At 51.5% G+C, this 22,116-nt stretch overlaps 1 protein-coding gene across 3 annotated transcripts in view; it reads left to right on the top strand.

Moving 5' to 3' along the window:
- LOC105695736 (DNA N6-methyl adenine demethylase) overlaps window positions 1–8,695 on the top strand; it is a 57,099-nt gene extending 48,404 nt beyond the window's left edge. For 2 of the 3 annotated variants that reach the window (XM_012417598.1, XM_012417600.1), the window contains 7 exons: window positions 3–238; window positions 489–3,426; window positions 3,661–3,836; window positions 4,007–4,360; window positions 4,484–4,711; window positions 4,788–4,942; window positions 5,019–8,695. In XM_012417598.1, the coding sequence (XP_012273021.1) occupies window positions 3–238; window positions 489–3,426; window positions 3,661–3,836; window positions 4,007–4,360; window positions 4,484–4,711; window positions 4,788–4,942; window positions 5,019–7,734 (6,803 nt within the window). In that variant the 3' untranslated portion in view covers window positions 7,735–8,695. The remainder of the gene's footprint in view (window positions 1–2; window positions 239–488; window positions 3,427–3,660; window positions 3,837–4,006; window positions 4,361–4,483; window positions 4,712–4,787; window positions 4,943–5,018) is intronic. The other variant, XM_012417599.1, reaches the window with a different exon arrangement.
- The last annotated feature ends 13,421 nt before the right edge of the window (window positions 8,696–22,116 follow it).

Genomic DNA, 22,116 nt, shown 5'->3' with positions numbered 1-22,116 from the left:
AGTCACGTATCAGCAGCAGGCCTTTATAACGACGGACCAGTCGGCGTTCCAGCGTGCTGGGAGCGCGGGACAATACACAATTACTGGACAGCCGTCGCCTCTGACGCCGGTGGCGCCGCAAACGGGGGCCGCGACACCTCAAAGGCCTCTCAATGGCCAATTTATGGATCCAGCGGTGACCGCTGGTCAGCCGGTTGGCTACGAGAGGCAGGAGTATGTCAATGGATATCAGCAGCAGGTGAGACACGGTTTTGCACCGCGCAATCATCGTCCGGCGGCGTAGCCTGGACGATGGCCAGGTCCCGTTGAAACGAGAAAATCGAGGCCCGAGAGACGCCCCTGTGGTGTTGGTGGATTAAATGTGAGATTAGCTCGAGGTAGGAACTCCTGGCTACGCCGCTGGCAGGTTCTTCTTTGTCGAGGAAGCTGACGGTACGATTAAATGGTCGATCGGTTTTAAGTTACAGATCGAATGATCCTCTTTTCAGGATGTGACGATGGCTCCGCCGCCTTCTACGACGCCCACGAGTCGGAGCAGCTCGGTCCACATGGACGTGCAGCAACAGCAGACGTCCCAGCAGGGGAACCAGCAAGGCCAGCAACAGCCCCCTACGGACACGCAGGTGAAGGGTTTCGCCACGATCGCAGCGACCAACGTGTCGGGAAACGAGATGCCTGGGTATCCACTTCAACCGGGCCCACAGAGTTTACACAGCTCTAACGGATATCCAGGCTACGTGGAGATGGGTCAGCAGCAAGCACAGAATCAGTGGCAGCAGTCGCAGGTAGCCCAGCAGCAACAACAGCAACAGCTGCAGCGGCAGGTATCGGATGCGAGTCAGCGTCACGTGTGGTCCGATACCACTAGCAACGCGAAGATGTCTAGTGTTAACGGAATGACGTGGACGGACAACACCTTGCAACAGCAGGCTCAACAACAGCAGCTTCAGTCCCAACAGCAGAACTCTCAGCAGCAGCAACAGCAGCAACTGCAGAGTCAGCAGCAAAGCCTGCAGAACAGCTTGAAGCAACAGAACGAGCAGCAAGTAGCGCAGCTACAAGCCCAGCAGGAATTGCCAAGACCGGCTAGTCACATGAGCTGGGAGAACGGAAGTGTCAAGGAGCCTCAGACGCCGCAGTCATGGTCGGACCCTGCCGAGAGCCAACAACAAACGCAGTCGCAGCAACAGCAATCGCAGCAGCAGCAGTCTCAGGGAACGTGGCCTCAGCAGAGTCCGAAATTAAGGGACGGTCAGAACTCGCGGTTGACACCTTCCTCCCAGCAACAGGCTCAACAGGGTTGGCCCCAGCATTCGCCAAAACTGCAAGACCATCAGGGTGCCCAACAGAACTCGAGAATGACACCGTCCGGACAGCAACATAACTGGCAGCAAAGTGGTTCGGAGATTCAGGGTCAGCAGAACTCTCAACAGAATCAGCGACTAACCCCGTCCGCACAGCAGATGCAATCGCAACAGCAACAACAGCAGCAGCAACAACAACAGTGGTCGCAGCAGACCAAGATCGAGCAGAACCCGAGACTGACGCCTTCTAATCAGATGTCCTGGCCGGACACGCCTACTAGTCAACCGAATTGGTCTCCAGGTAGCATGAAAAGCGACGGGAGTCAGCAACCTCAGCAACAGTGGCCGGATTCCCAGCCAAGTCCGAGAAGGACTCCGAGTCACCAGCCGGGGGCCTGGCAAACCCAGTCCAGTCAGGAAAGCAAACAACTGGACAACCAAATGAGCTGGTCTCCAAGCTCAGGGTCTGAGAACAATCAGCCTGGTTGGGGTCAACAGACCTCGAAACAAGATATTCAAAATTCTGGGGAGAGAATCATGTGGCAGCAACAGAGCACTGAGAGTAGCAAGCAAAATGGCTACCCCGAGAGTCAAGAGTCTCAGGATAACAATATGTATTCTCAGTCGAGTAGAGTAAATTTGAATAGTCGATTAAAAACGATGATCCTGAATAAGCAACAGCAGCAGCAGCAGCAGCAGCAACAACAACAACAGCAGCAGCAACAACAACAACAGCAGCAGCAACAACAGCAGCAGCACCAACAGCAGCAGCAGCAGCAACAACAACAACAGCAGCAGCAGCAGCAGCAGTTGCAACATCAACAAATGCAGCAACAACATCAAATAAGTCATCAGGAACAACAGCATCATCAAATGCACCATCAAATTCAGTCCCAGCATCCCAACGGAAGCAGTGGGCCCAATGGTGAATTCCCTACTGACGACAGGATACGAGAGTCCCACGAAAACGCGGAGAAACTCCAAGAAAAACGAACGGAACAATACCTTAGTCAGTCGGGGATGATGTCCATGGGACAAAGCAACGAATCCATGACCGGTAATTTTTTATTGCATAGCCACCACCATCGGGCCAATAGTTTGCCCGACGGTGGTGGCTTATGGGAATGGACGGGAGGAGGGAATACTATAAACGGTCTCAGCAACGGTAATATTTTACCCGAAACTGGAATAACGGCTATTGAGAATTTTATGAAGTTTGCAACGGAAGATAAGTCCGCGTTAGGAAGACCTTGTCAGAAGCAGCAGCAACAGCAACAGAGAGATCAGACGGATCATCGAGAACGACAGCGACAGTGGAGGAGTCCCAAGTCTGTCGAGGAGCAGAACACCGATGACAAGTCGTTTCAACAGAGATTCAGTCTTCCGGAAAACGACGATGCAGCTTTTCAGGAGTCACAGAAAACTCCAAGCGGAATCAGCGGTACCGAGGAACGGAACGGCTGCGAGAAGGAAGAAGAGATCGGCTTTCCAAAGTCCACCACCGAAGTTAAAAGCACGGAGACAAATGAGACGTGCACGAGCGAGGGGCAGAGCGAGTCGTACGCTCTCGAGAAGGAGCAAGAAGACGCCTTCGTCTCCGAGACCGGGGATAAAGCTTCGCCAAGGTTTCCGACACCTACCGAGAATCAAGAAGAGAAGTTCGACTCCGAGCAAGTCATCAAGCAAGAGACCGCCGAGTACGCCTGTTCGGAGCCGGGAAGTAACGAGTCAGCTGGTATCCCGCAGGAGGATGACAACCTGTCGAAGGTAGTAAAGATCGAACCCGATCAGCGCCCAGAAACGACAGCAAGCTACATATTCAGGGGTGACGGAGGTCCTGCCAAGGTCTCACCAAGCGTTGGTTCCTGGTGCTGTCGTCGAGGTGGAACCGAGCAACCGACTCCGGAACATCTGAAGGAGGGTTGCTGCCAAGGGTTGCAAACCAGAGACGAGATCTTGGCCGATCCTCCTCAAAAGAACAACCCGGACGCGAAGAACGAAGGTCCCAACAGCCCACGAGGGACCACGCAGACCCAATCTAAACTTCAGGATCATCTGGATAAGCTGAAGAACAATGTCAGGACCGAAGTGCCCGACTGCAACTGCTTCCCCGCTGACAAATGTGAGTTGCCACTGCGTATACAGCACGACACTAACATTGAGAAAACACACTAACCAGTCCGGGACCACTCTGACGTGACACGGCGAACGGTAGAGGGAAGTCGAGAATATCCTGATCGTTGAGGATGACGCGTAGGCTCTGACTAAACGAACCCTCGCGGCTCAGCGAGTCTGCTAATATTACTGATACTTTCGCTAGGAGAATCTTGTAAATAAAATCAAGTTCAATGATAAGGTCCACCGGAGCCAGGGTCGTACTACACGCATCTTGGAACGGCTGCCAACTTGTTGGAACTCAGGAAAGACCTCGAGAGGAGAACCGGACTGAAAGGGAATGCCATTAGGTTCGAGAAAGTCGTGTATACCGGAAAGGAGGGGAAGACCACGCAAGGATGTCCCTTGGCCAAGTGGGTAGGTCATTGTGGAAGGAATCGAGACCTAGAAGTGGGATCTCCCAAAATGTAGAAAATTTCATTGTTAATCCAAGGCAGATTGGGTGCTCGGTTTTGGGAGGTCTCCCTTCACTTTCGGCGAAGGGGAAAGGTTTTGGTTTAAAGTAACACCCGGAATCCGTGTTTCAGGTGATTCGTCGTTCAGGAGTTGATGAGAAAATCCTTGCCGTGGTGAAACACCGCCAGGGACACAAATGCGCCACGGCGTGGATCGTTGTTGCGATGGTCGCATGGGAAGGGGTACCAACACACGAGGCTGATCGGATATATTCTTTGTTGAGTCATAAACTCAATCGTTTCGGCTTGCCGACGACGAGGAGATGCGGTACCAACGAGCCGAGGACGTGCGCCTGCCAAGGACTCGATCCCGACTCTTGTGGAGCCAGCTTCTCCTTCGGTTGTTCCTGGTCGATGTACTACAATGGATGCAAATACGCCAGAAGCAAGACCGTCAGGAAATTTCGGCTTTCGGTGAGATCCGAGGTGAGATTTAGAGCTTGTTTGCCTTAAAACCTTTGAACGAAGGAACAGGTGAAGATGAAGGATCTCTTGCTAAACTGTTTGTAGTCGAAGCGTTTGGTCATTGATGGCGGCGTTATGTTTCAGGAACAAGAGGTAGAAGAACGAATGCACGTTTTAGCGACCCTTTTGTCCCCCCTCTACTTGAGCCTTGCACCAGAAGCTTTCAACAATCAGACCCAATTCGAACGTGAAGCCAGCGAGTGTCGATTGGGGTTCAAACCGGGCAGACCTTTTTCCGGAGTCACTGCTTGCATCGATTTCTGCGCTCATTCTCACAGGGACCTCCATAATATGAACAACGGCTGCACAGTGGTAAGTTCCTGGAAATTAAAATATTTTTCCAGATCCTTTTAACAACCCGTTAGCTCAAGAAAATATTTTCCACTAGGTGGTAAGCCTGACGAAGCATCGGTTGCTGACCAAGCCTGAAGACGAACAATTGCACGTTCTACCTCTGTATATTATGGACGATACGGACGAGTATGGGTCGAAAGAAGGCCAGCAAGAGAAGGTTCGGTCGGGTGCTGTCGAAGTTTTAACAAAGTACGTATTCCTTCGTCAATATTCCCGATTAGAGTATTTCCGAACCTCGCTCGATGTGACCAAACGCTTTTTCCAGATATCCTTGCGAGGTGAGAGTACGTTCGGTACCGCTCCAGCCCTGCAGACGCCACGGGAAGAAGAGAAAAGAAGACGAGCCGGATATAGCTAGCAGCAAAAAGGACTTGGGAAAGGGTACCCCAGAAAAAATGATCGAGCCCAGTAGAACGCCAGGGCACCAGGATCCATCCAGGACGCCAGGACGAGAGTCGCAATTAACCGTAGAAATGGCTTCCATGTTCGAGGGAATGGACGCACAGTTGCAGAGTTCTCAGGTATCCTCCACGGTTCTGGACAGTCCAGTTTCGATGTATCAGGGTTGGGGTTATCAAGGCGAGCAGCAGTGGGGCCGGAGCGGTTGGTTGGATCAGAGGAAGAACAACTGGTTAAATCCTTGGAACGAGTACGCTTTCGGTGGGCTGGAGAGGGACGTCAAAGTAGACCCGGACAGCACGAGTTTGGACGACATAAGACCCAGAAGTGCACTTTCACAGGAAGACCTCAGGCCAGGATCCCGAAATCTACCAAATTCCACCGTGGAGTCTCCCAGGGGAAGCTACGCCCATTCGCCAAGAGGACACCCAGTTTCGCCTAGAAGTTTCCATCCGAGCACTCCGGGAGAAGCTTCGTACGCAGCCTCCCCTAGAGGCTGTTCTCAGACTCCTCAGGACCAGAAAATCGTGTCGCCCAGAAGCTCGGGTTACCCTGGGACACCGGATGCAGGGTACGGTCTCGCGTCGCCGTCCAGAAACTGTCAAAACGCATTTGACAACAGACAATCTAGCATATCTCCTAGAGTGGGTGGTTACCTTCATTCCTCGTCTTCTCACCTGGATGCAGTACAAAGAAACGCGTCACCTAGAATAGGCCATCACATGACGTCGAACTCTTCGGAGGATCTACATAGGAATCAGTCCCCAGGACTGCACAGGAATATCCCGCAAAACTGTATGGACGGATACTCGAAGTTCTCGAATCAACACCGGTATCCGGGAAATTTACCGCAAAACTATTTGGAGATGCAGAACTCGATGAAGTTGACCTCGCCGAAGTCGCAGATGGAGCAACATCTAGCAGCCAGGATGCAGCAGCAATACGCCCCCCAGGCTGTGCTGCAAACTACCAGGAGTCCTAATTATCCGAATCAATCCGTCGATCCTAATCCAGCGGATCTGTATCCTCCCATGTCTGCAACATCGTGCATGGACGGAAACGGTCACAAAGGTTTCGGAGCGCCAAACTCTGACTTCCCGCTACACGGGTCGCTCCATCTGGGTGACCAGCATCATCATGGTCAGCAGATTGAAAGTCAGGGTTTCGTGGGTATAACCGATCAGAAGAGGTTCACGAATCGCCTTCAACGACCCCTCGACCCGAAGACGTCCGGTCCTAATTACTACTCCCCGGTACCGTCCGAACAACCTGCTACAGGGTGTACGGTCAACTGGAATCCATTGCATACATGGGGTACGGATACTATGAAGTCTCAGAATGGACAGGATAGAATGCATTCCCACGTGGATCAGCCCAAAACTCCATCATGGGCCGACCGGCATCCAAACACCGAGCAGGCGAAAAATGTCTGCTGGGACACTTCCGAGCCATCGCCATTCCGAGTGCCCAAGGGAAGACCGCCCTCGAGAACAGCTCCCAACCAGAACCTCCCGGAGTCGAACACCTTCCAAAACAACTTGGCGAAGACCTTCCTGAAGCCTCAAGAACCAGCGAAGGCCAGTCCATACCACGAGGGTCTGGGAAACGGCATGAAGAGCAACTATCCCGTAGGTACCAACACCCAGAAGAGGCCAGAGTGGGCCGAGGCGAAGCTGCGAGAGGGTTTCCACAACGCTCGGCAGGAGATTCCAACCTCGAATCCCAGCTGTTTAGCTTGGGCCGAGGAGATGAAGCAGGTGCAGGACTTCCACACGATGTCGGGCCTGGGACACCACGCGTTCCCACCGTACGGCTATCCCGCGTACCCGGTGTTCGAGAAGCCCTACCCGAACAGCTGGGAGGGGTACAACTTGCACCACCAGCCGTATCCCCAGAGCCCGGAATACGCGTCGCAGTTGTACCAGCAGCCGAAGCGCGAGCCGTGCTTCCACTCTCCTCAGTATCCGTATCAGGGTATGGCAGGGCCTTATCAAGGCGTAAATCCAGGCTGGGCAAGGTGGGACGGGCCCAGGTGGGACATTTACGGAGCGCCATCTTACTTTCCAGTTATCCCAGAGCCACCGCCTAAGGCCGAGCCGCTAGGGGAGGTGACCGACTACTCGGACAACGAGGAGTGCTTCAAGGACTCTCAGATGGGCGGCGTGGCGATCGCCCTGGGGCACGGTAGCGTGCTCTTCGAGTGCGCCAAGCACGAGATGCACGCGACGACGGCTCTGCGCAAGCCCAACCGGCTGAGCCCGACCAGGATCAGCCTGGTCTTCTATCAGCACCGTAACCTGAACCGACCCAGACACGGCTGGGACGAGTGGGAGGAGAAGATGCGCCTGCGGAAGCTGGGGGTCACTCCGAGTAGCTCGCAGACCACTCCGGCCACCCCCAGCAGCCCCGGCGCGTCGTCCAGCGCCGACAAACCGCCCCAACTGTCGCACGTCCCCAACGCCCCCAGCTCGCAGTTCATGATGAGGTCGCCCACGTACACCACCATGACGTGGACCACCCTGTTCCCGATGCACCCCTGCATGATAACCGGCCCCTACCAGGAGGGCGGGGCCATCGGATGAGTCGCGACCGGACGGTCAGGTTCCGGTCAGCGATGACTGGGAATCGTCGGACACGCAGCGTGCACGCGAGGCGGGGACCGGGTGAAGGCCGACCTCGCCTAGCGAGTGGACGTCCGCGGAAGCGGACGCGCCGGACCTGGACCGGGGATCGAGGTCCGAGAAGCCGACCTCGAGCCCCATCTCCGCCACCTCGCCGGACCAATCTCGAACGGGGACTCTCCTCCACTTCTTTCGCCCGCCGACCAATCCCCGGCCGCGAGGGAGGCCGTTCCTAGATTTACACATCCTTAAATAAGTAGTACGCGAGTTTGACGAAGCAAGAAAGTCGCACTGCCATTTTTCTACGCCACGCGTTGTGCCGTTTATATCCGGGGTAGACCAGGGGAGGAGAAACGAAACGTGGAAAACGAGGATCGACACCGACTCGACGGAACGCATCCACCTCGGTGGATTTTAGCCCGAGCGGACCCAGTTTATTCGGGGCTTCCCTTTTTATACGGATCTTTTGTTAGGCCGCGGTAAGATAGGCGGTAGGCTGACGTCGGGCACGGCGACTGGGGGGAGGGAAACCGACCCGGAGACGGTAGGAGGCCGGATAAAAAATCGCAACCGAACGAGAGGGAAACTGCATGAAGCAGGAGAACGACAGCGGGAGGGGCGCGGATCTTCCGGAGGGCTTTCAGGGACCCTCCGGCACCCCCGCGCTCGGGGTCCGCTACGTCTTACCGTAGCAAGGACTTTGATACGATGTAGATTTAAACGCGTATTGACTGTACACTTTAAGTAATAACGTTTCGTGTTGGTAGCACTGTAATCTTATTAGCTAGTCCATGGCCCAGGTGAGACACGTACACGCACGGGGCACTCGTACACACACGGGGGGAGGGTTCAGCCGTCACACCATTAAGCCACTACGCTCGCGTTACGTTACGTAACGCGATTGATAATTATGCCGCGGAGAGCTTGCGGTCTCGCGGCTCGGCGCCGAGAGTCGCTGCGCCGTGACGCGAGCCGAGTCCCTCCGTGACGTCAGTCTGCAGCGACTCTCGGCGCTGCGCGAGCACTTCCTAGACCCGGTGACGCCGTCGTTGCTACGTGCTATTGGTATATTTAGTTCTTAACGTTACGCAGTTGCATGCCGTCTGGCGCGTTATGTAACGACTACGTAACGCGCGATCAACTTATGACTTACGATTAGTATAAATATTAACGACGCGGCCAACGTGTAAACTTAGTTTACGCGCCGGCAGGGTTGGTACGTATCTAATTGCTATTCACCGGTAATGTTAATTTCCCGCGTTGCCGCCGCAACTGCACGGAGTAAACCGACGGGAGTTAAGCGAATGCCGGAGGGCGACCTCCGAGATGTAACTTCGCGTACGGTGGAGGAGGTTATGTTACGCACTCCATGGTGAGGGTCGCGTAAGTACCGTGGCGGCTGAGGGGCCAAAGAGTGGCGCACTTTTGCACACGCATACACACGTGACACACGTGACATTCGAACTCCCACACACACGACACTCGGATAACGCGCGCGCCACGCCGATTGCGTGACACATCTTTGCACGTATATGCATGTAGAATCGTTAGGGAGGGGAGCCGAGTCGCCGGAAGCGTCTCCGGCGTTGTTCTCGAGCGTTTTTAGGTTAGTTTGGACGCTCCCTTCGCGTACAGCCACCGCACAACAGAGCGCATCTTCTACGGGGATACCGCGAAAGGGATGGCGAGGGAAAAAGGAAAAAAAAAAAACCACATAACGAAAATGATCTCAAGTTTTTATTAATTACGTGGTGGTCGACACCTTATTTTATAGCCTTTGTACATTGCGCTTGTTATTATGCTCGTATTTATTTCTATGCACACATCCGCACTAACTATGTACTAAGTATGCTTAGGCACACGGATTACTAACCACTCGCTACGAGGCGACTGAGTACAAAGCATTTTCTCCTAACAATCCTAAGCGCAAGGATGAGACGCATTTTAGACGAGCGAGAGATTCAGGGAACCCCGCGTCTCGCGGGAAACGTCCGGAGAACTTCCCGGAAGTTTTCGGGACGGCCGCGCGGCGCGTCGGTCCTTCCGAGCTTCGCAAAAGGCGCGCCAGGGGCGCTACCGTAGCCGCGAGACGAGAAGAGAAGAAACGGGAACTGCACCCTACGTGCCCCGCTGTAGGCGTGTCCCCGCCGAGCGCGCCCGATTGGTCCTTTCCGTTGGAGCCGAGCCAATCTCCACCGGAAACGACCAACCGCGCGCGCTCGTCGGCGACCCCAGCGCGTCAACGGGAGGGAAAAATATTTTCGAGGTGAAAACACTAGACCGTGCAACACGATACGTTTAGACAGACTCAATATACATTTTTGCGCGGCTTTTAACGCGGATTTACAAGCCGCATGTACCGACCATTGAAACGCGTTTTGTTTCGGTAGATATACTCAATCGACTTTTGATCGGGCTATTTTTACAACCGCCCGTAGTTTGATTATGAAGATTATCAAATTTATGATTATACATTTATTAAGTGCGCGGACGGAAGGGTCCTTGTTAAATCAATTAACTGCAATCTTGGTAACGACTGTCGTCCGTGCACTCGGTGCGCCCAAAATGGCGGATGTGCTGAGAGTGCACTTCCGCGTGTACAGAAAATGAGAAAAAAAAAATTGTACATAACTAGTAGGGAGATGCGACATTTCGCGACGTCCACCGAAGGGTCGCTCTAATCATCGGGAAGAACGTATCGTGCTGTACGGAGATTTGTATGATTTGAATTCTTGTACATATTACCCCCTCTATTTCCGGGGGATCTTTTCGTTCGCCGCTTTTTCTGTTTCTTCTTTTGAGCATCCGAAGATGAATACAAGGCAAGATCATCCCGAGCTTTCGATTTCCACCGCAGAATGAGTGCACGATTTGTCGAGAGGGCCGGTACGTCTTCAGGATGTTCATAGTTGCAGTCCTTGATGTCCTGCGGACGTACCAAGCCTCGAATTCAATTGGGATGCATGCAAAAGTCTCGGAAAGTTAATTTATTTATTATCCGTCACCGTTCCTTTTGCGATCCTAGGTGAAAGAAATGAAAAGAAAGGCGTGACTCCTTGGGCGGTTGTCGAACGATCCTTAGACTTAGCACGTACGGTCATTAGAGGTTTAGTGTCGATTGTGGAAGTTCTGCTCTTCTCCTTGTTTCTCTGTTTTCCTTTCTTTACCTTTTTTGAGACCTTTTCTTTGATTCACATCTCGAATCGTGGGGCCGGGCTCGCCATCCTAGGGAGAAAGCGACGCTAGCGCCACCGCGGCGGCCCGCGCGACGCCCCGGAGTATTATAAGAATCATTAATATATTATCATTCATTATTATCGCATGTAACGATTAGTAATATAATAACCTAATTTAATTGATTATTTATTAATTAAGTTTGACGAAGTGTTACTGTAGTGCTAATATACTTTTAGCGGGCTATACACTGGGCGCGACCGAACACTTCGCGGCAGAGAGTTTAAGCTTTCTCTGGCGCCGCCATTTTGATTCCTCCGCTCGTTTTCTGCCGCGCGTAGATCTTTTCCATATCTTTATTTATTTACCCGCGGTCCCGCGTAGAAGAAAAATAACCGCATAGGGACCTTCAACGGGAAGAAAGGAATTCATTTTGCTGAGGGGGTGTATCGTTTTTCGATTTAGAGAGCCGGAGGGGAAAGTCGAGCGATCGTGTCGGAGGATACGCCGGATTTTCCGACGTGCCGATACGCGATTTACTCTTTAGACAAGGTTTACACTAATTAATTTGCCGTGCAGGAAACGAGGACGCGAATCGATATCCGAAAGCCTCAGCGTTTACCCCGTGGAATCCTAGACTATTCGAAATTCTCTCTAAGCTAGAAGTTCATCGCTCTTCATTTCGTAATTAAGTCGATCGTATAAGGACGGACAGAGATTTTTCGGAATTCTGATAATACTCGGACACTCCGGCAGGCTCGAAAAAGCACCCTGCGAGATAGGAAAACAAGAAAAAGAAAAAAGAAGTACGCTGACGGACCGCCTCGAAAATTTGCTCACCGTGCGACACGTATTCGGTCGTGCGAGTCTTTTTAGACTTTTTTAGACCGCTTTTTCCAGACTCTTTTTAACGCGAGGGCTGTTTTCGATCCCGAGGTCGATAACGAGTGCTCGGGGGAATGTCCAGATAATTAAGGAGACGACTGAACGAACGATTATTGAAGAAGCAATCATATTTTGATTATATACACGAGAGATTGGTGAAACCGAAATGAGGGAAGAAATGTTATACCCTGATATCGACTTTTTGCCTCCCTTTTAGAGATCATTTATCGTTGTACACGTTTTTAATACAATTTCTCTCCTTCCTGGCACTCGACTCGACTTAGGGACACTTGATTATCGAACTTCACTAGACGCATTTTGATTTTACCTCGCGCTTCAAAAACTACACGAATTCAAGATCACGCCGGGCTGATATTAGGCTCTCGAATAAGCACAAACATCGCGTGTGGTTTCGACGAAGAAAAAGAAAACGAATTAAATTCTCGAGTGCGATGTTGACGATCTTTTCGAGGGGCAATCACCGCGAGAACGCGTCCTCACGGGATATCACACGAATAAAAAAGAAAAGGAAAGAAAAGAAAGGAAAAAATTGGACGAACTCAAAGATGTTCCCACTTTGTCAAAGAATTCCAAATCCGCAAAAAAAGCAAAGCGCGTTCCCGTTCCGCTTTGCACCAAAAAGTTAGACTAATTGGAATGGAAATAAAAGCACTACCCACACGAAACGACGAGAGCATTATTCGAACTCTTCATTGAAACACCCAATTCGGCATAAACAAATCTGGCTTAATTCCTAATCAATCGGCGATTCTTCGAAATCGAGGAAGGTGAGGACGCGCGCTCGCGCCATTTTTGTATCTAAGGGAAATAGAAAAGTGTACGAAGGGAAGAAAAAAAAAAAAGAAAGAACTCCATGGAAATTATCGCGACGATGCCAAAATAGAGTTAAAGGTAATAATTGAGGTACATCGTAACGACTGTAACATCGAATTGTTCGCGTACACCGGGAATGTGCACAAAGAAAAGCTGCGCCCTTCCGCCGCCATTTTGAGTTGGGTGGACGGAACCGCTAAATGTGGAAATCAAAGCCACGAATTGAAGTATTAACAATTTTTCGATTTATCCAACTGTAATATCTATCGCCGTAGGGTCGAATGACGTGTAAAAAAAAAGTGCTCATTATAAATCCGAGGGGCGCCTAATTAAAAATGGCGGACGCGCGCCAGTCAATTGCAGACGTATCGCTCAACGTTTCGAAATATAAGAATCGCAGATTCCAGGTGATACGCGCACCTTTCGGTGGGCTGTAAAACTAAAACTATCAATGCTAAAGTACGTAAGGGTGAAAGATCACTTTTTAAAGTAATAATACTACTATTAGTGAGGATGGGGGAAAAAGTGGGAAAGAGAGAACTAAGAAGTTTACGATTGAAATAAAGAGCGAGGCGAGTAAGAGAAAGTTGAAAAATGTATTTTTTCTTCCAATGCCAAAAAGATGCCATTTTGTTTTGTACGAAAAGTCTTACGAAAAGCCAGAAAAAAAAAAATACGACGAAGATATAAAGAAACGGTAGGGGGAGCGAGAGAGAGGGAGAGAAAGCCAGGAAGCGTGAAAGGGAGAGAGAGAAAGGAACAAATCGAGTAGTTTGTAGAGAGCGTATGTAAGTGTAAACGATGAACAATTCGATATGTGTATGTCTCGTGAATAACATGTCCGCCTTATGATGGAACAGGAAACAATAGGATCGATATATAGGAGGAGGGGCAGGGGGGGAGAGGGTGAGGGGGAGTTAACAAGAAGGAAAAGGAAAAAGATACAATATTTGTAGTTTACGAGAACAGAGTTTGGAAATAAACAATAGTAACTGAACGAGAGGAGTGTTACCATTGTCCAGTCACACACGGTGAATATGGCCGCGGTTTGGGACCCCCCCACGAGGCGGTTCTCCTTCGACCTCGCGTTTTACAATTGAAAGCCGATTAATAAATCTCGCCACGGCGTGTTTGGTGTCTTTCGATGCGTAAAATCGCTCTCGACGGCGCTCTGGTCGGCCGGATGCGAAACGGTCGATAAATTTAGAGAAAAACGCGCCCGTGGACCGCTTCGAACTGCGGCCATGTTGGAGTCGGCACCTGGGGTGGGCAGAAGTCACCGGGATTGGAGCCCCCCGCCATTTTTGCACCCTCGGACCAAATTTCCTCTGGATTTATCCCGCAGGGGTGCGCAACGTAGATTTAGAGCGACGCAAGACAGGTGTACATATATTTTTGGACAAGTCGTATGCGACAATTCAGCGGGAATCGCGGCTCGCGGTGCAAATCTCCAAAAAGAAACGCAATATATNATGAATATATATCCAACCCGGCGACCCCGGTTTTGGGGTCGGCCGGGCTTGGGGATCCTTTTTTCGAGAGGGCGCGCCGTTTTTGCACCGAGCCGGTGTTCGGGGGAGCCGTTTTGAAATCGATATTTTTGGAAAGTCGTCCCCGCGACGACGCCGGTTTCCATCTCAGAATTAATCATTTCCAGCGCGTTGACTTAGCTGTAGCCAGTACGAGTATTTATTTCTACCGTTTAAGCGAGTGGACGAGAGAGATCTAATATATTTCCGAGAGGAGGGGAGGGTTTGATCTAGGGTAAGGTACTTTCGAATTTGGTTTCACGGTGTACCCGCTCAGTTGGAAGCAATCGGGGAGGGACTCGTTCCCGGGGCGCGACGTCGAAGTCCTCTTAGGACGACGGGAAATCGAGAACTCCAAGAGCGCACGTTTGTTTCCCTGATTTCTTGGAGAAAGTTATTACGCCGATTGTACGAGGGCTTATGTGACGATTAAGGCGCAGACACCAGGGGAGGAAATGCGGGGGCTTTAAGTAAGGATTAAGTAATTATTACTATCATTGATTATTATCTACTTAAGTACGACTAGGCAGGAATGCATATGAGTCAGATGTAATTGTCCTTTGTGAATATACATGCGAGAGAACCGAGCGAGAAAATACAAGAAACTTTTGATGAATAAACAGAGTGGAGTCTATTATTTATCCAGGCTAGTCGGAAACCTTAAACGCGTGCCGTGACTGCGCACGTAGAAGAGCACGAGAGAAATGCTCGGAGTCCAAGGTGCATACTCCAGGAATCCTCGCGTACCATCTCGGTGCAAACAATACGTGCACGCACGCGTAAAAGTGCACCCGCGCGCCACGGATGCGAAAATCTGCCGGCGCTCCCGGCGTAGCCTAGGGCCGCCGCCATCTTGTTTCGCGGCGTCTCCCTTATAATTATTCCTCGCGAGTTCGGCAGGCTCGTCCGACGTAGATTCCTCGAGAGCACTCGGGCATTAGCATTTTCAGAACCGCACTTAGAGGGTACACACATATATATATATATATACATCCTGCCTTTCAAAATACCGGGTTCGACGAGAAAATCGACTTCCGCGTCCATTAAACCCCGAACGCCGGGCGGAAAGAAAAGTAGTTAAGACAGGAGCGGCGATGCCCGTTTTGCAGTTTCAAATTCCTGGCAAGCCTTATCGACGAGAATGCCGGGTGCGCGATTGCGAAGCTTCTTTTCTTAAGTCTTTTGATAAGTCGAACCGCGCTCTAACGAGACCCCGCCGCGTTCTGCCGGTCGACGCGGAAAGCGAAACCTTCGGTCGGTCTCGGAGGAAAGCCAGGAAATACGCGGTCGACGGGACACGTCGCGGCCCAGAATTCCTCGTAAGCAATAAATAATGGATGGCAAGTTAGAGGAGGGCTCGCCGGCGCAATAGCTGCTGGCCTTGGAGCCCGTCGGGTGGTTTTTGCCCCCGCGCGCCCCTCCAGCTTGACGACGCGCTTCTAGCGTTCTCTTTTGCCGGAGCGAGAGTGCACCCACACGCGCGCATGCGCGACCGAGTGCACCCCGACACGCGGACCGATGCGCGCGCGACGGCGGTCGCCGCGGGTCTGCGCTCCCGCCCCGCTCCGCGCGGTTAATATAAACATTCGGGCTGCGCGCTCCGCGTACGCGCATCGTTCAACGTCGTATTAAGCGCTTAGATCCCCTCACGGGATCGCTAAGGAAGGATTACGCATCGCGACGATTACGCAGTGCACGAGCGGCCGGGATGGCGCGCCGTTTAAGTTTACATTCTGCAAATATTTATGAAAGGCCAGACGATAAAAAGCTCGCCGTCGTTACGATACCGACGGCGACGCTATCTCTCCAGCGTTTCTCGCGACCGAGATCGGGGAGCTTCTTCTGGGTAACGGATGCTTCGAGGAATTTAGAACGGCTTTCGAATGTCGCCAATGTATGGGAATAACGAATCACGGGATGAGCGCGACTGACGAGTCGGGTGTCTTGGAGTTAAACGTACTTAGGGGAGAGTTAATTTGCCGGCTTAAAAAGTATCTCCAGGATTATGACGCGGACCGTTTCAATTAGCTCGATTTGTATCGCGCGATAAGTGCCGCCACTTAATGTAAATACCCCCCTCGCATGCCTGTCGTCTAGGATTTTAGATCGCAATGCCGCGGCATAGTTCAACGTCATATTAAGCCCGCAATTGCATCCTCCATCTCGTCTCGTAAGTGCATCTCTCCGCGGGGATATCAGTGTCGACAGATTCGCATCTCGCACAGCGTGTGTTAGGCGCGTGTGCATGTTACTTAATGGCACAAGCGATTCGAGTACCTGAAGAAGTTCTAATCTGGACGCACTTCCAGACGTTAACGCCCACTAAACGGAATGTCCTCCTACTTCAAATATTTCCTCGTTCGCTTTAGATCCGAGGACTCTTTTAGAGTACTCTATGAAAGTTCCCAGGGACTGTAAAACGTTAAAAACAGGTCCATCAATTATTTTCTAAGCAATCGTAAATAATCATTACCGCATCCCGCTGAGTTATTTACGGTCGGCTCGACCGCCTAATCGAGTGCACTTCTCGGATCGATTTAATTCCCCGATTATTTCCGGAATGGCACTCTAACGAGCGCGATATTCCTCCCATCTCTCCGCTCTTCTTTCTCCCATTTGGGAAAACGAAACTCCTCATAAGCGCTCCTTGCGGTCGGGTGAAAGCACGGGAGTATCGGTGACACTCGTGTACTCTACCGAGGTAGGTTATGTTTCCGTCAATTTATTTTCTGTCCCATATCTCCGTACGTTGCTCTCGTACACGCCGATCAAGGCTGAGGGACGGAAGACCTGTTTCTTTGAACAGTGGACGACGCTTCGATGGACCACCTCCGGACTCAGCGACACACAGGAAAAGTCACGGAAATCGTTCGTCAGTCAGAAAAACGAAAACTGGAATTTCCCCATTTTTTTTCTGCAATTTTTCCATCGGATCAGATCGAAAGATCACTTCGTTTGGTTTTATTCTCGGTGAGTCATCTCGCTGACGTCATTTTAAGGGACCTTGGGGGCGAAAATCTAGGATTTCGTGGAGAAAGAAAGTCGAAAGGGACGTCGCGAAACGGGATACGAACGGGGTGAAGGATGCTGGTCGTCGGTCCAGCGCATCCCGACGTCATAGGGCCCTCTCGCATATAAGAACGTATATGTAAGCAAGAGGCCCGGAATGCAGTCTGCACCGGTCGTGGGTCCTGCAGCATCCAGTCTCGCTGGACCTGGAAGGAAATTGCTATGGAGCAGGTAGAGGATCAAAATGAAGGAGATTTTGCCCGGTCGTCCTGCTATCCTCCGCGAAGCTTCGAGGATGATCCCACGGGATACCCCAGGGATCTCACGCTCTCTCAGGACCTCCATTCGAGTCCTTCCCCATACAAGGACTCGCGTCTTTTTCCTGGAAATTTCCCCCCTCAGGATTTTTGCGAAAAGGGACTCGATCAGGTCAAGTGAAAATTTGCGAAAAGGGACTTGATCAGGTCGATCCATTTCCACGAATGTCTAAAGTCGCGGCGATCTCGTTTTTTAAGAGGTCGGCACGTCCCGGGCCCATAATGGCGACCGGCTTCTTTTTGGAGGTCCTTTTTTCCCGGCGACCGACAAAGGGCCACGCCGGCGTGGCCTTATCTGGCCCGAGGATCGGCGCGATCGATCGATCGATCCGCAACGGGTTGATCCGATTCGCGGGAATCCACCCACTTTCGCGTCCTCTTCACGCGTCGGCTTGCATCCGCATCTGCATCTCGATCGGCCCGATTCGCACGAAAGGGTTACTCGGTCGAAATTATCATTCTGCCCACGGGGGTGTTTCTTTTCTCCACTTCTCGGCTGGGAGTATGTAGGTCGCAGTCACGAGGATAGGTCGATTAATCGGGAGGCGGTCTCGATCGTAGGATGAAAACCTATTAGCCAATCGTTCGAGAATTAGTCTCCCTCTTTATCCATTCCCAGGTTACACCTCTACCCTGCCGAGTTCCTTCTGAAAAATCCTGGAATTTTGCTTAATTCCTACCTCGTCTTCTGGGTGGCGTTAGGTCGGTCCTTGCAGTACAAACGAGCCTACTGATTTACTTTCTCCTCCGACTACTTTTCCATTTATCCATCGATCCTTTGTCCCGAGTGTCATACGTCTGAGAAATCCTGCCACTTTTGCCTTATTCCTACCTCGCGTCCTGGGTGGCGTTAGGGCAGTCTTCGCAGCACCATTTGGGGCGCGCGTGGTTCCAGCGCCATCTTTTTACAATGCACTCGGGTCATTTATTATTGACGAGGCGCTCCTAAAATGGTCGGTTTTGGTCGTGTATGAAGCTAAAATTGGTTTCGGTTTCGGCCCAGCACCGCATAGTAATTAAACGGCATACCGCCGTTGGGTCCTGGGACGCCCACGCCTCTCCCACGGTTCCTCTCCTTTCCTTGTCCACTCCGGTGGGTCGTTTGTGCACGTTTCTGCACGGACACCGACCACCGAGTGGACCATTCCGCAGGTTCGGGCCCCGACTGGCCCCGACTGGCCCCAACACCAGCGAGTGGCGCGAGTCGAGTCCGGAGGCTTGACCGGCCCGAGACGGACCGGTCCTAAATCTCGTTCGGTATCGGCCGACTCGTAGTCATGGCCAGCAAAATGAATCCCAAAACTGCCATCCCTGCTACAATCCTCCCCCATAACTCTCGACGCTTGTTTCGGCCCTTTTTCGGAGCGGGGACCGACAGAAACGGAAACGTCTCCGGTTAGAGGAGCCCACACACGTGGCGGGGACTCGAAAGGGAACCTAGCGATTTTTCTATCCCCAATTTTTTCTTCCACACACGATGTGGAAAAATGACCGAATTACTGATTGTTTACTTCCCTGATAAAGAATAACGCTTTATTATTTCGGGTCTAAATTCATTGACGAAATTTTTACTCCTGGTACTCTGACAAGGAAGACACCCCACGAGACGAAGGAGACGAGTCCAACATCTCTGGCGCGGTCTTTAAAATTAGATCGACGATCCTCCGAGTCTGTTTGTGGAATAATAACGTAGCAGCTCGATGTCTAAAGGCGGTGTTACTTATCGTTAGAAACAATGGCCCGTCTCTCTCGGTGCGCAGCGCTGCATGGGCCGCTGCGCCTTCTGACGGGTTAAACGGCGATTGAGCTATGTTTTATGCCCGGCCCGGTACGTACCCGTGAGGTACCTTATACTTACCTCACCGATACCCCTTTCGTACGTGTGGCTACTTACACAGGTACTTTGCCGGCCGCGCCGTACAGCCGAGTCGTGAGTCGCCGAGGAACACCCGAGGATCGACTCGCGAGGATTACAAAGGCCCTTCCACGGCCATAGACTAAATACCCGACTATACGTGCGCAATTGCCTCTGCAAATGCCAAAACCGTGCGATCGGTCATCGATCCAAGGATCGATTTAATCCTATAGCGACGTACACTGTAGCTCGCGTGCACCTTGCACCGAGAAGACTGGACGAGAGAGATCTCTTATGGCGTTCCCTTTCCCGATTAACGAATTAACGACCGGCCGAAATATCAAGACAGATTGCAAACGATACCCCTGAGTGCGAATCGAGGATGCAAAAGTTCTTCCATGGTCCCAGAATCGATTTAATCCTGTAATGACATACTTTGTAACTTACGTACACCTTGCAAGAAGAAGACTGGACGGGCACTCGGGCTCGCGAGAAATCTCTCCTGGGGTTTTCATTCCTGATTAACAAATTAACGTCGAGCCCGGCCGAAATTATCAAGACAAATTGCAAGTTAAACTCCTGAAAGAGGGCCGCGTAACCTCGCGTGACGTTTGTATTTAAATTGCGCGTAAAAGAAGCAGGTGGTCCCGGCATTCGGCCTCGATCCCCGATCGCCATTAATTAGCAATTCTACGACTCCGCTCCGAAAAGTTACAACCGAAAGGCGCATTAAAAAGTGCGTTCCCGGAAGCCCGCGAAATTGGCGTTTTCTCTGCTGGGCCGAAAACTGCCGGCGATGCGCGATCGGAGAGCTTCGCCTTCCGAAATAAAATACGGGCTTATTAATTGGGATCGAAAGTTTCGGCCGATTAACCGGCGAGTTCGGGCCGTCGATCTCCTTTCCTTCTTTATTTTTTTCTTCTCCTTACCCTCGGCCCGCGCAGTCTCGTTACATTTAATATTTGCAATCTGGGCCCGGGGAGAAGTGCTCCCGGCATTCGCAACCGTTAACCTACCGTAACTCACGAAAGACACACCTATACGTGTGAACGCACACCTGAAAGGTCGCCCTGGTCTTCTGGATGTCTTCGGGAGACCTCCTTCGAGGTCGAGGGAATTGGGTCTATGGGTAATATACAGGAATATACGATAATATACGTTGGCTTCTCGAGCAGCTATCTCGTCGATCCGGGACTCAAAAATGTCCCTGTCGAGTCATCCAACGAGTTCGTATCCTGAATATGCAAAAAAACACATGGGAACCTTAAGCGACCTCCTCGGGTCCTGAAATAGAATGTAATCATCGTCGAACATCTCGCTCTTTTTACTCGCGGTTCACCTTCACCCTCGACTTGGGAGGTGAACTTGCCGTTGAAAATTCATGAAGTACTCGGTTTATTTTCTATTTTTTTCATCTATTTCCTATATTTCACACCCTCCACGTGGGTGGTGAATCTTGACGCCGTTGAAAATCCACGGAGCCCTCGGTGCAATTTTCTAGTCTCTTTTCGACGATGCCTCGGAGAAATCTTCCGATCCCTTTGGAAAGTTATTAAGAGACAGGGGCGAATATGGGAGATGAAAGAATATTCTCATGGGCGATTTACAGCGGAACCGGGTCACCGGGATCGCTCCTCCCGATTGGTGTACCGATTTACGTAAGGTGGCGCTCGTGATGGCTGGGAGCAAAAACCGGGCAGGATCTAGCCAATAAATTGTTGGTAGCGCTCCGCCGAGGTAGTTGGTAAGTTTAGGCCTCTAATGAGAGAGATCGGTCCTCGCCGTCGATGCTAACTTTTCCCTAGTTACTGCAGCTTCGGGTGCTGCGGCCGGGCCGGCGCGGCTCGGCCGCGAGCCGGGGCCGCTCGTACGTCAATTCCGCGATTGACTATCGTGGGCTGTAAATTCCACGCAGATTTTAATCGACAGCCCCCTGAGTGCGGTTGCGTATTCCGCTGTCGGATCGCGAGTGCGGGGCTTCCGCGCCGGGAGAAACCGCGAGAGAATCGCATGGGAAACGGTAACGGGTTGGGGGTTTAGGAACAAACGCTCGGAAGTTTCGTGCGGATCCGCTGGATCATCCTGGAAATCCACAGAATTTCGGCAAAAGTGGGACGGAAATGGTAAAAAGGACTTCCCTACGAAAGAATTGTTTCCTGCAATTATATGTGATGCAGGCAACGGTATATATGTTAATAACATATATATAAAAAATGTGTATTCGTTTCAATGTACTGATCCTTTTCCTCGGGGTCGTTTAGAGAAATGGAGGCTAACTCGGAAACTTTCCATCGTTCACGTATAGAAACTCCACCTCGTCCACGCCTCGAATCGGATTTGGCGCGAAACTCAGTCGAGTCTCTCTAGGCGCCGATTTAATTCCTGTAAACCGTCGAGTTATCTTCTCGTCCTGCGTTGCATTTTCTCTATTATTTCACTAACGACGTCCTTGATATCTGGGTTTATTTGACAGTAGGTTGTCGCAGAATAGACAGGGATAATTCCGATAAATTTGCCGGAGCAAGTGGCGCGTACGGAAATCGGTGGCGATTCAATTAGAGAGCCGATACGTGTGGTATCCTTGGGTTTCCATAAATAGGAACCCGGGAACATTGCCATAAATCCCGGGGAACACCGGCTCGCGTCCCTTGAACCTGCCACCCGCGTTCCCACAGGCGGACGACCGCGTGCGGAAACCGCGCGCGGCTTTAACGGCGCGTGTTCCACGCAGAGGAACCCG

The sequence above is a fragment of the Orussus abietinus genome, unplaced genomic scaffold, assembly GCF_000612105.2.
Source record: "Orussus abietinus isolate OABI.00-Male unplaced genomic scaffold, Oabi_2.0 scaffold4, whole genome shotgun sequence".
NCBI classification, from domain to species: Eukaryota; Metazoa; Arthropoda; class Insecta; order Hymenoptera; family Orussidae; genus Orussus; species Orussus abietinus.
Note: the sequence above shows the minus strand (reverse complement) of the source record. Positions and strands in the feature narration are given on the sequence as shown.